The sequence below is a fragment of the Cherax quadricarinatus genome, chromosome 2, assembly GCF_038502225.1.
Source record: "Cherax quadricarinatus isolate ZL_2023a chromosome 2, ASM3850222v1, whole genome shotgun sequence".
In the NCBI taxonomy this organism is placed as follows: domain Eukaryota; kingdom Metazoa; phylum Arthropoda; class Malacostraca; order Decapoda; family Parastacidae; genus Cherax; species Cherax quadricarinatus.
In genome coordinates, this window is record NC_091293.1 from 74,262,283 (window position 1) to 74,278,799 (window position 16,517).

At 40.1% G+C, this 16,517-nt stretch overlaps 1 protein-coding gene across 1 annotated transcript in view; it reads right to left on the reverse strand.

Moving 5' to 3' along the window:
* The window catches only part of LOC128695773 (dipeptidase 1), an 839,310-nt gene extending 823,026 nt beyond the window's left edge, over positions 1-16,284 (reverse strand). The window contains exon 1 of the mRNA XM_070088924.1: positions 16,219-16,284. Within this exon, the coding sequence (XP_069945025.1) occupies positions 16,219-16,266 (48 nt within the window). The 5' untranslated portion in view covers positions 16,267-16,284. The remainder of the gene's footprint in view (positions 1-16,218) is intronic.
* Between the last annotated feature and the right edge of the window lie 233 nt (positions 16,285-16,517).

The following is a 16,517-nucleotide window of genomic DNA, read 5'->3' on the forward strand; positions in this document are numbered from 1 at the left end:
CACTCTCCTCCTGATGATCTTCTCCATGACCTTGCATACTATACACGTTAGTGATACAAGTCTGTAGTTTAGTGCCTCATGTCTGTCTCCCTTTTTAAAAATTGGGACTACATTTGCCATCTTCCATACCTCGGGGAGATGCCCAGTTTCAAATGATGTGTTGAAGATCTTTGTTAATGGTACACACAATATATCTGCTCCCTCTTTAAGGACCCACGGAGAGATGTTGTCTGGTCCCACCGCCTTTGAGGTGTCAAGTTCGCATAGCAGCTTCTTCACCTCCTCCTTGGTTATATGTACCTCATCCAGCACTTGCTGGTGCACCCCACTGCTCTGATTTCCTGGAGTCCTACTGGTTTCCACTGTAAATACTTCTTTAAATCTCGTGTTGAGCTCCTGACATACCTCTTGGTCGTTTCTTGTGAATTCCCCATCACCCTTCCTCAGTCTGATTACCTGGTCCTTGACTGTTGTTTTCCTCCTGATGTGGCTGTACAACAGCTTCGGGTCAGTCTTGACATTCGATGCTATGTCATTTTCGTATTGCCGCTGAGCCTCCCTTCTTATCTGTGCATATTCGTTTCTGGCTCTTCGGCTAATTTCTTTATTTTCTTGAGTTCTATGTCTTCTGTACCTTTTCCATTCTCTAGTACACCTAGTTTTTGCCTCCCTACACCTTTGGGTGAACCAAGGACTCGTTCTGTTCTTCCCATTATTTCTGTTTCCCTTGGGAACAAACCTCTCCTCTGCCTCCTTGCATTTTGCTGCGACATAGTCCATCATTTCTTGTACTGGTTTTCCTGTCAGCTCCCTCTCCCATTGAATGTCTTGAAAGAAGTTCCTCAAGCCTGAGTAGTTCCCCCTTTTGTAGTTTGGTTTTTCCCACCCTATTCCTGCTGCTCTCTCCACTTGGAGCTCAACTATGTAGTCGAAGCACAGAACCACATGATCACCAGCTCCCAGGGGCCTTTCATACATGATATCCTCGATGTCAGAACTACTCAAGGTGAATACAAGGTCCAGTCTTGTTGGTTCATCCTCTCCTCTCTGGTAGTGTCTCTAACATGTTGATGTATGAGGTTTTCCAGTACCACATCCATCATCTTGGCTCTCCATGTTTCGGGACCCCCATGGGGCTCCAGGTTTTCCCAGTCAATCTCCTTGTGACTGAAATCACCCGTAACTAGTATCTTTGCTCCCCCCATGTGTGCTCTCCTGGCCACCTCGGCTAGTGTGTCGACCATTGCTCTGTTGCTCTCATCGTATTCTTCTCTTGGCCTCCTGCAGTTCTGTGGTGGGTTGTACATTACTGCAATTATCACCTTATGTCCCTCAGACTGGATTGTTCCTACTAAGTAGTCCCTTTCGCCCGTGCCATCCATTCCTTCCATTTTCTCAAACCCCCACTGGTTTTTAATGAGCAGTGCAACTCCTCCCCCTCTCCTCCCTCTGTCTTTCCTGAGGATTTGATATCCAGATGCAAAGATTGAATCTGTTATTACTCTGGTGAGTTTTGTTTCTGTGAGTGCTATTATGTCTGGGGATGTCTCCTTGATTCTTTCGTGCCACTCCTCATACTTATTTGTTATTCCATCTGCATTTGTATACCACACCTTCAACTTCTTTTCTAAGATTGTGGTCTGGGAGGTGTATTGGGGTTGGGGAAGTGGGAGACCTGATAAGGAACTATGGGTGGTTGCTGTGGGGGTGGAGTTTGTAATGCAGTGGATAGGGGCATTGGATGTGGCATGGGTGTTTTGGTTTAGAGTGTTTGGTTGCACTGGGGTTGACCTGGTTGGGAGGCTTCTATAGGAAGTTGTGAGGGAGGCTGTATTTGATCTTCCTGTGTCTGGGATCTCCTGTCTGTCTTCTCTATCCCCTCTCTTTCCTCCTTTCGCCTTTGTGTGTGTGTGTGTGTGTGTGTGTGTGTGTGTGTGTGTGTGTGTGTGTGTGTGTGTGTGTGTGTGTGTGTGTGTGTGTGTGTGTGTGTGTGTGTGTGTCCCCTCTACTGGATACAATAAGTAACACCTTCCGACGCAGCATAATAATTCCTCCCGAGGACCGGATCTTCTCTTGGAATTAAGAGATACGTTTGTCATGCAGTTGTCTTCCCGCCCCGGCAGCTCTCCTCCCCTGTGTCTAACTTTATTCTGCGGAAGGAGCTTTGTTTGAACGTAATAAGCAGCTCATGTGTGCATCTCTGGGACCTTGTTAGATTATTAAAATGTGAGTCCTGTGCTCTGGTTAGCTAATTAATTACATAAGAAGGAAGGAAGGAACATTGCAACAGGCCTACTGGCCTATGCGAGGCAGGTCCAATTCTCCCACCGGTTTAAGCTCACTGACCTATTGACCTTAAGCTCGCTGACTTTCTGACCTCACTGACCTAGTGAGGTCAAACACGTCACTTAAGGGAGGAGCACGGCATCGGACCTAGTAGCACAAGCTAGTTAGGTCCAACTCACACCCACCCACACCAACTCATGTATTTATCCAACCGATTTTTAAAACTACACAAATTGAAGACAATTATTTAACTTCAAATATTTTTTCCTGAATTTGCAAGAAATGTGTTTTGAAAAATGAATCATTTATGATTATCATTTATCTCTCATTCTTCTGACTGTACATTTACTTTTAAACTGCTGAGAGTTATTTATCGTACTTGCCCCAGTTGTACGAAATAATTACTGTGGGTAACTTTGGAATCAGTCCCACTATTACATTACAGGTAAAAATTATGTTAAATCTTTCTCTCCGGCGCTCCAGTGAGTATAAATTTAGGGGTTTTCGGAATCCTTAATAATTCAGGTGATTGAAAAATGGTAACAATGAAAATTCTCAGCATATTCTCTGGTTTTTCAGTACGGCAGCTTTAGGAACAATGGAACATGTGACTTAACGAATATAATCACTGGTTACCTAAGTCTTGATTGGCAGGTTCATATTATTTAGTCTATTTCTTTCTTGCAGTTAGTCTATCTCTTTCTTGCAGTTAGTCTATCTCTTTCTTGCAGTTAGTCTATCTCTTTCTTGCAGTTAGTCTATCTCTTTCTTGCAGTTAGTCTATCTCTTTCTTGCAGTTAGTCTATCTATTTCTTGCAGTTAGTCTATCTCTTTCTTGCAGTTAGTCTATCTCTTTCTTGCAGTTAGTCTATCTCTTTCATGCAGTTAGTCTATCTCTTTCTTGCAGTTAGTCTATCTATTTCTTGCAGTTAGTCTATCTCTTTCTTGCAGTTAGTCTATCTCTTTCTTGCAGTTAGTCTATCTCTTTCTTGCAGTTAGTCTATCTCTTTCTTGCAGTTAGTCTATCTATTTCTTGCAGTTAGTCTATCTCTTTCTTGCAGTTAGTCTATCTCTTTCATGCAGTTAGTCTATCTCTTTCTTGCAGTTAGTCTATCTCTTTCTTGCAGTTAGTCTATCTATTTCTTGCAGTTAGTCTATCTCTTTCTTGCAGTTAGTCTATCTCTTTCATGCAGTTAGTCTATCTCTTTCTTGCAGTTAGTCTATCTCTTTCTTGCAGTTAGTCTATCTCTTTCATGCAGTTAGTCTATCTCTTTCTTGCAGTTAGTCTATCTCTTTCTTGCAGTTAGTCTATCTCTTTCATGCAGTTAGTCTATCTCTTTCTTGCAGTTAGTCTATCTCTTTCATGCAGTTAGTCTATCTCTTTCTTGCAGTTAGTCTATCTCTTTCTTGCAGTTAGTCTATCTCTTTCATGCAGTTAGTCTATCTCTTTCTTGCAGTTAGTCTATCTCTTTCATGCAGTTAGTCTATCTCTTTCATGCAGTTAGTCTATCTCTTTCATGCAGTTAGTCTATCTCTTCCTTGCAGTTAGTCTATCTCTTTCATGCAGTTCGTCTGTCTCTTTCTTGCAGTTAGTCTATCTCTTTCATGCAGTTCGTCTGTCTCTTTCTTGCAGTTAGTCTATCTCTTTCTTGCAGTTAGTCTGTCTCTTTCATGCAGTTAGTCTATCTCTTTCTTGCAGTTAGTCTATCTCTTTCTTGCAGTTAGTCTATCTCTTTCTTGCAGTTAGTCTATCTCTTTCTTGCAGTTAGTCTATCTCTTTCATGCAGTTAGTCTATCTCTTTCTTGCAGTTAGTCTATCTCTTTCATGCAGTTAGTCTATCTCTTTCTTGCAGTTAGTCTATCTCTTTCATGCAGTTAGTCTATCTCTTTCTTGCAGTTAGTCTATCTCTTTCATGCAGTTAGTCTATCTCTTTCATGCAGTTAGTCTATCTCTTTCATGCAGTTAGTCTATCTCTTTCTTGCAGTTAGTCTATCTCTTTCTTGCAGTTAGTCTATCTCTTTCATGCAGTTAGTCTATCTCTTTCTTGCAGTTAGTCTATCTCTTTCATGCAGTTAGTCTATCTCTTTCATGCAGTTAGTCTATCTCTTTCATGCAGTTAGTCTATCTCTTTCATGCAGTTAGTCTATCTCTTTCATGCAGTTAGTCTATCTCTTTCTTGCAGTTAGACTGTCTCTTGCAGGTGTCCTAATATTACATTCTTGCTTGTTGAGAGTAAGATCTTCATACATGGTTACTCCGGAGATTCTTACATTTCTCTTCGTCTTCTCTGTATGATTCGATTACACTGTGATTATTTTTTAATTTCTTCTGAAAGGAAAAGGCTAAAATTCGCCTTAATTGAATTTTAGTAATAAACATTGTTTTCTTTAGCACATTGTTTTGGGCACAAATTATTTCTTCTCCACTCATTAATCTATTACCAATTTTTTTATTCTCCACTCATTAATCTTTTTCCAAATTATATATTCTCCACTCATTATTCTAATATTCCAAATTATTTTTAACAATCACCGTCAAATTTTAAATTTACCTCTACTCAGACTAAGCTTATGGAGCATCATCAGTCATATATCATAAGTTATTATCAATATTTTGAAGCTGCATGAATATCCCTATTCAATACAACTGGCAAATTGGGACTTGTGCCACATAATAACAGCGAGAACCATTTGTTCAGGAAACCACACCAGAGTGAAAGTTTAAATTTCTTTGGAAGAGCCGTTCTTTAGTTTTAGCACAGATTCCATCGATTCTAATTTTTTTAATTTTAATAAACTGATATATTTGCTAGCACAGAAACTATTTTTTTAGGTACTATTATGGCCTTAAAAGGCATCGTCCAATAAATACTGAAGCCGTTCAGAAGAGGTAATCTGAAATTTATTTAACGTGACTTAACGGTAATAAAAATTTCGGACAATTTTACACATAAAATGGTTAAGTGTGCAGCTACGCACTTGAATTACACTCCCCGTCGTTGACCAATTAGGAGACATCTTTTTAGAACGTCTGAAGCAAGGCCACTGAGGGTTTCGGAAGTTACTCTCTTCCATGATGCTGGGAATTGTTTCAACAACTTGGTCATCGGGCGCTGGCACGTGCCAACTACTCCAAGAATTTGGTCCTCGTTACCGTACACATGCAATGAAATTTTTAGATGATCGGATGAGGTGTTCTTGAATTATGAACGCAAGAAAAGAGAAACGTTCGTGGAAGAGGAAGAAAAATTCTGTCAACTAGCTTCGGGCCTCCCTTCAGGGATGCTTTATGAAGATTCAAGATATTTGAGCTCTTTTTTTTCTATTTAAATAAGAGCTAAGCAATAAACATTCAGGTGTGAATGTTTATTGCATGTGTTGACATGTGCGACTGACGATAGACTGTATTCAAGGTACCTATCATCAAATTTACATATATAGTTTTTTAAATATAAAATTTATTCAAATATTAAGGAGAAATAACCGTGTTATGTTGAATTATATAAACTAAAGCTGAAGGCAATATATGAGTGGGTCTAAAGTCAATTTTGTGAGTAAGAATGCAATCAGCAAGTCTGGCGAGGCTGCTCTCCTGGCCACCTACAATTCATTGGCTGGGTACCTAATATAATGTTGAATGTTGAGTAAACAGAATAATGGACATGTATTTGAACCGTGGTTCTGACATGTAGCAAGTCCAGCGCTGTACCACTGAGCTACGAGACTTATATATATATATATATATATATATATATATATATATAGAAAATTGCATTTATTTGAATGTATCATTAAATACATAACAGTAAATGAACAAAGATAATTATTATTTATCAGTCAGACAAGTAGGAATTTGGGACACCTAGGTATGTCCCCCTTCGATACCTACCACTGTTATATCCACAAGTTACATATATATATATACATTATATATATATATATATATATATATATATATATATATATATATATATATATATATATATATATATATATATATATATATATATATATATATATATATATATATATATATATATATATAAATTATATTACATAATATGGTACAGAAGATTTAAGAGATACGTTGTTGATATAAAGGTGGAATATAAGGTACATGTTGTTACGTGTGTATCACCGATTATAAGGCGAAAATCTCATCCAGCTCCTCAGAGCTGGGGCGTGTGCCCAAAATACAGCAGGCATTACCCCTTTGAACAGCCGCACTGAGCCGCTGAAACAGAAAAATAGCTGCCCTGGGATCCCTAGTTACCCTGATGAGTCTTTTTCCCAGCTCCTTAAGGAATTTAGATGCACTCTTTCCCCATGAGCCAAGGGTCTCTGAGCCTATGGGAACAAACATATAATGATGGGCAAGTTCTCCATATTTTCTAGACTTTTGGGACTCCCTGAAGCTGGCAGCTGCCCCTCCTTCCTCCTTGGTGTATTGGAGATAGGTATCAGCCAAGGTAGATGCACATGTATAGTCATACACCACCTGCTTCCTATCTGTCCAGGCTTGAAGGGTGATACCATCTGGACGCTTCTGGCTGCCATCAGATCTGCATAGTTGGGGTGGCTCCCGTACTGCTGGGCATCCAGCTGTTGTGAGACTCCTCTTGATAATGTTATTAACCTCCTCATGTCTTGCAATCTTTCCCTCGGATTTACGGCACACAAGACCATGGTACCCGAATCGGTCTGCTGCTTCACTGCCACAAATACACCTGTGTTCGGCGAGAATAGGGCCGGCAAGTCGAAGGGCAACACCGATGCGGATGGTCTGTGGGTCGCGGCGTGTGCCAAGGCTGGAGTTGGGAACAGCCAACAGAAAGTCCCCAGCATGAGGGGCTCTCACTGCCAGGAGGCGGGCTCTATCCTTCCCTGAAGCATTGTTGAGGCTATATTTTCCACTATTGGACCATCCCAGTGCGATTGTTTGTAGTTGTTGGGGGAGCAGGTCTGGTTTCAGAGCTCGTTAAATTATCCCAGATCATTGCTCCGTCAATGAATTTTTGGTCCTGGACTCCAATCTTGTCCCTAAGATGTTCAGGGAGAATTGCTGCTACAAGCTCTCTGGATGCAATACACGAGGACAGAAAAGCAGGTAACGCAATCTGTGATGACTTGCGGACACCAATGCCTCCTAGTCTGACTGGAAGTGTAGCTTGGTTCCACTGCCCGTCTTCTAGAGTAAGGTTAAGTACTTTCGTAAAAATCTGATTCAGAATACTGTCATATTCGTGCAGTATAGGGTTATCATATGAAGGTGCACATCTTAGGAAATATGTCAACCTAGGCAGACTCAAGCACTTTGTGAGAAGGTACAAGGCATCGTGGGTGTCCAGATTGCCTATTCGTTGTTCCATTCTCCTTAACTCTTCCAATTTCTTCCTGAGAATTGTAAATATATATATATATATATATATATATATATATATATATATATATATATATATATATATATATATATATATATATATATATATATTTTTTTTTTTTATTATCACACCGGCCGATTCCCACCAAGGCAGGGTGGCCCGAAAAAGAAAAACTTTCACCATCATTCACTCCATCACTGTCTTGCCAGAAGGGTGCTTTACACTACAGTTTTTAAACTGCAACATTAACACCCCTCCTTCAGAGTGCAGGCACTGTACTTCCCATCTCCAGGACTCAAGTCCGGCCTGCCGGTTTCCCTGAATCCCTTCATAAATGTTACTTTGCTCACACTCCAACAGCACGTCAAGTATTAAAAACCATTTGTCTCCATTCACTCCTATCAAACACGCTCACGCATGCCTGCTGGAAGTCCAAGCCCCTCGCACACAAAACCTCCTTTACCCCCTCCCTCCAACCCTTCCTAGGCCGACCCCTACCCCGCCTTCCTTCCACTACAGACTGATACACTCTTGAAGTCATTCTGTTTCGCTCCATTCTCTCTACATGTCCGAACCACCTCAACAACCCTTCCTCAGCCCTCTGGACAACAGTTTTGGTAATCCCGCACCTCCTCCTAACTTCCAAACTACGAATTCTCTGCATTATATTCACACCACACATTGCCCTCAGACATGACATCTCCACTGCCTCCAGCCTTCTCCTCGCTGCAACATTCATCACCCACGCTTCACACCCATATAAGAGCGTTGGTAAAACTATACTCTCATACATTCCCCTCTTTGCCTCCAAGGACAAAGTTCTTTGTCTCCACAGACTCCTAAGTGCACCACTCACTCTTTTTCCCTCATCAATTCTATGATTCACCTCATCTTTCATAGACCCATCCGCTGACACGTCCACTCCCAAATATCTGAATACGTTCACCTCCTCCATACTCTCTCCCTCCAATCTGATATTCAATCTTTCATCACCTAATCTTTTTGTTATCCTCATAACCTTACTCTTTCCTGTATTCACCTTTAATTTTCTTCTTTTGCACACCCTACCAAATTCATCCACCAATCTCTGCAACTTCTCTTCAGAATCTCCCAAGAGCACAGTGTCATCAGCAAAGAGCAGCTGTGACAACTCCCACTTTGTGTGTGATTCTTTATCTTTTAACTCCACGCCTCTTGCCAAGACCCTCGCATTTACTTCTCTTACAACCCCATCTATAAATATATTAAACAACCACGGTGACATCACACATCCTTGTCTAAGGCCTACTTTTACTGGGAAAAAATTTCCCTCTTTCCTACATACTCTAACTTGAGCCTCACTATCCTCATAAAAACTCTTCACTGCTTTCAGTAACCTACCTCCTACACCATACACTTGCAACATCTGCCACATTGCCCCCCTATCCACCCTGTCATACGCCTTTTCCAAATCCATAAATGCCACAAAGACCTCTTTAGCCTTATCTAAATACTGTTCACTTATATGTTTCACTGTAAACACCTGGTCCACACACCCCCTACCTTTCCTAAAGCCTCCTTGTTCATCTGCTATCCTATTCTCCGTCTTACTCTTAATTCTTTCAATTATAACTCTACCATACACTTTACCAGGTACACTCAACAGACTTATCCCCCTATAATTTTTGCACTCTCTTTTATCCCCTTTGCCTTTATACAAAGGAACTATGCATGCTCTCTGCCAATCCCTAGGTACCTTACCCTCTTCCATACATTTATTAAATAATTGCACCAACCACTCCAAAACTACATCCCCACCTGCTTTTAACATTTCTATCTTTATCCCATCAATCCCGGCTGCCTTACCCCCTTTCATTTTACCTACTGCCTCACGAACTTCCCCCACACTCACAACTGGCTCTTCCTCACTCCTACAAGATGTTATTCCTCCTTGCCCTATACACGAAATCACAGCTTCCCTATCTTCATCAACATTTAACAATTCCTCAAAATATTCCTTCCATCTTCCCAATACCTCTAACTCTCCATTTAATAACTCTCCTCTCCTATTTTTAACAGACAAATCCATTTGTTCTCTAGGCTTTCTTAACTTGTTAATCTCACTCCAAAACTTTTTCTTATTTTCAACAAAATTTGTTGATAACATCTCACCCACTCTCTCATTTGCTCTCTTTTTACATTGCTTCACCACTCTCTTAACTTCTCTCTTTTTCTCCATATACTCTTCCCTCCTTGCATCACTTCTACTTTGTAAAAACTTCTCATATGCTAACTTTTTCTCCCTTACTACTCTCTTTACATCATCATTCCACCAATCGCTCCTCTTCCCTCCTGCACCCACTTTCCTGTAACCACAAACTTCTGCTGAACACTCTAACACTACATTTTTAAACCTACCCCATACCTCTTCGACCCCATTGCCTATGCTCTCATTAGCCCATCTATCCTCCAATAGCTGTTTATATCTTACCCTAACTGCCTCCTCTTTTAGTTTATAAACCTTTACCTCTCTCTTCCCTGATGCTTCTATTCTCCTTGTATCCCATCTACCTTTTACTCTCAGTGTAGCTACAACTAGAAAGTGATCTGATATATCTGTGGCCCCTCTATAAACATGTACATCCTGAAGTCTACTCAACAGTCTTTTATCTACCAATACATAATCCAACAAACTACTGTCATTTCGCCCTACATCATATCGTGTATACTTATTTATCCTCTTTTTCTTAAAATATGTATTACCTATAACTAAACCCCTTTCTATACAAAGTTCAATCAAAGGGCTCCCATTATCATTTACACCTGGCACCCCAAACTTACCTACCACACCCTCTCTAAAAGTTTCTCCTACTTTAGCATTCAAGTCCCCTACCACAATTACTCTCTCACTTGGTTCAAAGGCTCCTATACATTCACTTAACATCTCCCAAAATCTCTCTCTCTCCTCTGCATTCCTCTCTTCTCCAGGTGCATACACGCTTATTATGACCCACTTCTCGCATCCAACCTTTACTTTAATCCACATAATTCTTGAATTTACACATTCATATTCTCTTTTCTCCTTCCATAACTGATCATTTAACATTACTGCTACCCCTTCCTTTGCTCTAACTCTCTCAGATACTCCAGATTTAATCCCATTTATTTCCCCCCACTGAAACTCTCCTACCCCCTTCAGCTTTGTTTCGCTTAGGGCCAGGACATCCAACTTCTTTTCATTCATAACATCAGCAATCATCTGTTTCTTGTCATCCGCACTACATCCACGCACATTTAAGCAACCCAGTTTTATAAAGTTTTTCTTCTTCTCTTTTTTAGTAATTGTATACAGGAGAAGGGGTTACTAGCCCATTGCTCCCGGCATTTTAGTCGCCTCATACGACACGCATGGCTTACGGAGGAAAGATTCTTTTCCACTTCCCCATGGACAATAGAAGAAATAAAAAAGAACAAGAGCTATTTAGAAAAAGGAGAAAAACCTAGATGTATGTATATATATATATGCATGTGCGTGTCTATGAAGTGTGACCAAAGTGTAAGTAGGAGTAGCAAGATATCCCTGTTATCTTAGCGTGTTTATGAGACAGAAAAAGAAACCAGCAATCCTACCATCATGCAAAACAGTTACAGGTTTTTGTTTCACAGTCATCTGGCAGGACGGTAGTACTTCCCTGGGTGGTTGCTGTCTACCAACCTACTACCTATATATATATATACATATATATATATATATATTTCGTGCCAAATATGTAAAACTGGTCAATTAGCAAGAACTCATTTAAAATTAAGTCCTTTCTAAAATTTTCTCTTATACGTTTAAATATATATTTTTTTCATTAAAACTGATGTAAAAATTTATAATTTTGCTCCAAAAGAATCTTAGAAAACTTACCTAACCTTATTATAACAAGAACAATTTATTTTAGCCTAACCCAACTAAATATATTTTAGATTTGTTTACAATAATTTAATACTAAACAAACACAGTGAAATATATTTTTTTCGTTAGGTTCAGAATGATTTTGGCGAAATTATTGCATACACAAATTTTCACTTGTCCTATATGGCAAGATGAGCGTTGATATTTAAGCCAAGATCGCAAGTTCTGCCTATTCGGCACGACATATATATATATATATATATATAATATATATATAATATATATATATATATATACATATATATATATACTTATATATATATATATATAGATTCCTCTTCTTTTTTCATCGCACTGGCCGTATCCCACCGAGGCAGGGTGGCCCAGAAAGACAAATGAAAGTTAAATTTAGTAATGTATTCAGGAGAAGAGGTTACTAGCCCCTTGCTCCCTCCATTTTAGTCACCTCTTACGACACGCATGGCTTGCGGAGGAAGAATTCTGTTCCACTTCCCCATGGAAATAAGAGGAAATAAACAAGAACGAGAAGAAGCAAGAAAATAGAAGAAAACCTAGATGGGTGTGTATATATATGCTTGTACATGGATGTGAAGTGTGACCTAAGTGTAAGTAGAAGTAGCAAGACGTACTTGAAATCTTGCATGTTTATGAGACAGAAAAAAGACACCAGCAATCCTACCATCATGTAAAACAATTACAGGTTATACACTCACTTGGTAGGACGGTAGTACCTCCCTGGACGGTTGCTGTCTACCGACCTACTGCCTGGAATACACACACACACACACACACACACACACACACACACAGGGAGGCCCAGCGACAGTATGAAAACGACATAGCATTGAAAGTCAAATCTGACCCGAAACTGCTGTATAGCCACATTAGGAGGAAGACAACAGTCAAGGACCAGGTGATAAGGCTGAGGAAAGAAGGTGGAGAACTCACAAGAAACGATCAAGAGGTATGTGAGGAGCTCAACACGAGATTTAAGGAAGTATTTACAGTAGAGACAGGAAGGACTCTGGGGGGACAGACCAGATGGGGACACCAGCAAGGAATACACCAACAAGTGTTGGACGACATACATACAGATGAGGAGGAGGTGAAGAAACTGCTAAGGGACATCGATACCTCAAAGGCAATGGGACCGGACAACATCTCCCCGTGGGTCCTTAGAGAGGGAGCAGATATGCTGTGCGTGCCACTTACCACAATCTTCAACACTTCCCTGGAAACTGGGCAACTACCTGAGGTATGGAAGACGGCAAATGTAGTTCCCATTTTTAAAAAAGGAGACAGAAAAGAGGCACTAAACTATAGACCTGTGTCATTGACGTGTATAGTATGCAAAATTATGGAGAAGATTATCAGGAGGAGAGTGGTGGAGCACCTGGAACGGAACAAGAGTATAAATGCCAACCAGCACGGATTCACGGAAGGCAAATCCTGTGTCACAAACCTTCTGGAGTTTTATGATAAAATAACAGAAGTAAGACATGAGAGAGAGGGGTGGGTTGATTGCATCTTCTTGGACTGCAAGAAGGCCTTTGACACAGTTCCTCACAAGAGATTAGTGCAGAAGCTAGAGCATCAGGCGCATATAACAGGAAGGGCACTGCAATGGATCAGAGAATACCTGACAGGGAGGCAACAACGAGTCATGGTACGTAATGATGTATCACAGTGGGCACCTGTGACGGGGGGGGGTCCCACAGGGGTCGGTCCTAGGACCAGTGCTATTTTTGGTATATGTGAACGACATGACGGAAGGGTTAGACTCAGAAGTGTCCCTGTTTGCAGATGATGTGAAGTTAATGAGGAGAATTAAATCTGATGAGGACCAGGCAGGACTTCAAAGAGACCTGGACAGACTGGACACCTGGTCCAGCAAATGGCTTCTCGAATTTAATCCTGCCAAATGCAAAGTCATGAAGATAGGGGAAGGGCACAGAAGACCACAGACAGAGTATAGGCTAGGTGGCCAAAGACTGCAAACCTCACTCAAGGAGAAAGATCTTGGGGTGAGTATAACACCGAGCATGTCTCCGGAAGCACACATCAATCAGATAACTGCTGCAGCATGTGGGCGCCTGGCAAACCTGAGAACAGCATTCCGATACCTTAATAAGGAATCATTCAAGACACTGTACACCGTGTATGTCAGGCCCATACTGGAGTATGCAGCACCTGTTTGGAACCCGCACTTGATAAAGCACGTCAGGAAACTAGAGAAAGTACAAAGGTTTGCGACAAGGTTAGTTCCAGAGCTAAGGGGAATGTCCTATGAAGAAAGATTAAGGGAAATCGGCCTGACGACACTGGAGGACAGAAGGGTCAGGGAAGACATGATAACGACATATAAAATACTGCGTGGAATAGACAAGGTGGACAAAGACAGGATGTTCCAGGGAGGGGACACAGAAACAAGAGGCCACAATTGGAAGTTGAAGACACAAATGAGTCAGAGAGATAGTAAGAAGTATTTCTTCAGTCATAGAGTTGTAAGGCAGTGGAATAGCCTAGAAAATGACGTAGTGGAGGCAGGAACCATACACAGTTTTAAGACGAGGTTTGATAAAGCTCATGGAGCGGGGAGAGAGAGGGCCCAGTAGCAACCGGTGAAGAGGCGGGGCCAGGAGCTAAGACTCGACCCCTGCAACCACAAATAGGTGAGTACACACACACACACACACACACACACACACACACACACACATATATATATATATATATATATATATATATATATATATATATATGTATATGTATATATTATATATGTATATATATATATATATATATATATATATATATATATATATATATATATATATATATATATATATATATATATATATATGTATGTATGTATGTATATATGTATGTATATGGCTTAAACAGGAACGTTGTTCTTACCGAATAAGGGAAGCGAAAATTTGTGTATGCAATAATTTCTTAAAAATTATTCTGAACCTAACGAAAAAAATATATTCCACTGTATTTGTTTATTATTAAATTACTGTAAGCCTATCTTTAACGTATAAGAGAAAATTTTAGAAAGGACTTAATTTTAAATGAGTTCTTGCTAATTGACCAATTTTACCTATTCGGCACGACATATATATATAATGATGATGTCAACGCGCTTCTGGCGAAACAGCAATTGAATGAATGACGATGAATGTGCTTCCTCTTCTTTGGGTCACCCAACCTCGGTGCAACACGACCAGTGTATTTAAAAATATATAAATATTAGCTGTCAGGTAGGATTATTATATACATTTATTTATTATCAATTAGGGTAAGAGTTAATTAGATTAAGAATAAGTTTTGGCACTGCAGGAAAATTTAACTTTTAAATCGAATTATTAAATAAGTTTCAAAGTAAACTTAAACGCTGTTTTATTTTTAAGGTTAAATTCGTATTTATTTGTTTTGTTATGCCGTATTAGCTTAATTAGAAAACAAAAAAAGTGCAGGATTCTAGTAACTCATGTTTTTAGCACTTATTCAGGAAAAAAAATATTTTAGAAAGTGTTAGTCAGTGTAGAGTAATGCTGATGTTTTGGTGAACCTGGGGAATTTTCCAGGTTTAATCAAATTTAAGAGTTTTCATGGAATATTCGAGGCCTATAATTGTCTTTCATTATTATTTATTAATATAGAGAAGCATATGTCTGGGGCCTGGGACAGAGTACATGGCAATGATATCTAAGATATCCTTTCAGAGTTACTTACTTTCCTAGGCAGATACTCAGTCTTTTAGGGAGACGTCCCCTGGGGGACTTGGTTGTCCATATTCCTTCTCTTCAAGCAGCGAGTCTTTTGTGTTCAAAGTATTTTCTGCCTTCAAAGTCTCCCCTGGGTTCAGAATATTTCCTGCGGTCAGATTATTTACCCCATTTTTATTTTTATAAGTGATTGTTTTATTTACTTTGAGAAATGACCTAATACGCGAGGTAATTTATACAATGGATTTTTTCATATGAGAGATATTTTGTATACGCTTTGGTTTCATTGATGTCTTTTTGATTGTCTGTCTCTGTCTCTGTCTCTGTCTCTCTCTCTCTCTCTCTCTCTCTCTCTCTCTCTCTCTCTCTCTCTCTCTCTCTCTCTATGTCTATCAGCCTCAATGTCTGTCTGTGTCTCTGCCTGTCCCTCTGCTGATGTCTGTCTGTGTCTCTGCCTGTCCCTCTGCTGATATCTGTCTGTGTCTCTGCCTGTCCCTCTGCTGATGTCTGCCTGTGTCTCTGCCTGTCCCTCTGCTGATGTCTGTCTGTGTCTCTGCCTGTCCCTCTGCTGATGTCTGTCTGTGTCTCTGCCTGTCCCTCTGCTGATATCTGTCTGTCTCTCTCTGCCTATAAATGAATATTTCTCTTCCTGTATCTGTCTGCCTAAACTTCTCTCTCCTTATATATGTCTCTTTCATATTATTACTTCTGTCTCTTTGCATCCTTGCCTTTCTTCGACTCTCGTTATGACTACTTTTCTCTCTCTATGTCTCTCTATGCATCTGTCTCTCTGTCAGTCCGTTTCAGTTTTAGGTATATGCTATTAATACTGCCTTGAACAGGAAGTTTAAGAATTTTAAACGTTGTTTATTGAGTTCTACTGCTAGTGTTTACGGAGAAACGATGCTCTAGTTACCTTGTTATGCCAGGCGAGAGCCTTGAGATCAACAGTGCAGCTTTCCATCCTGTCGGACCCAGCGTGTACCTGCAAGCCAAGTGCAAACATCAAAGTATTGGCACACCAAACACCTTCTTTCTCTCTGAAAGGTTAACAGCATTAGCTGCGTCACCCAGTAAGCGAAGTATTATCTTAAAAAATAGACCAAGTTTTAGAACATACACGAGATAGCTATCACCACCGCCACGTTACATTCCATTCCATGCCCCATTCCCTCCCTCCGGAAGACTAACATATGTTGACACTTATTGTCGGGG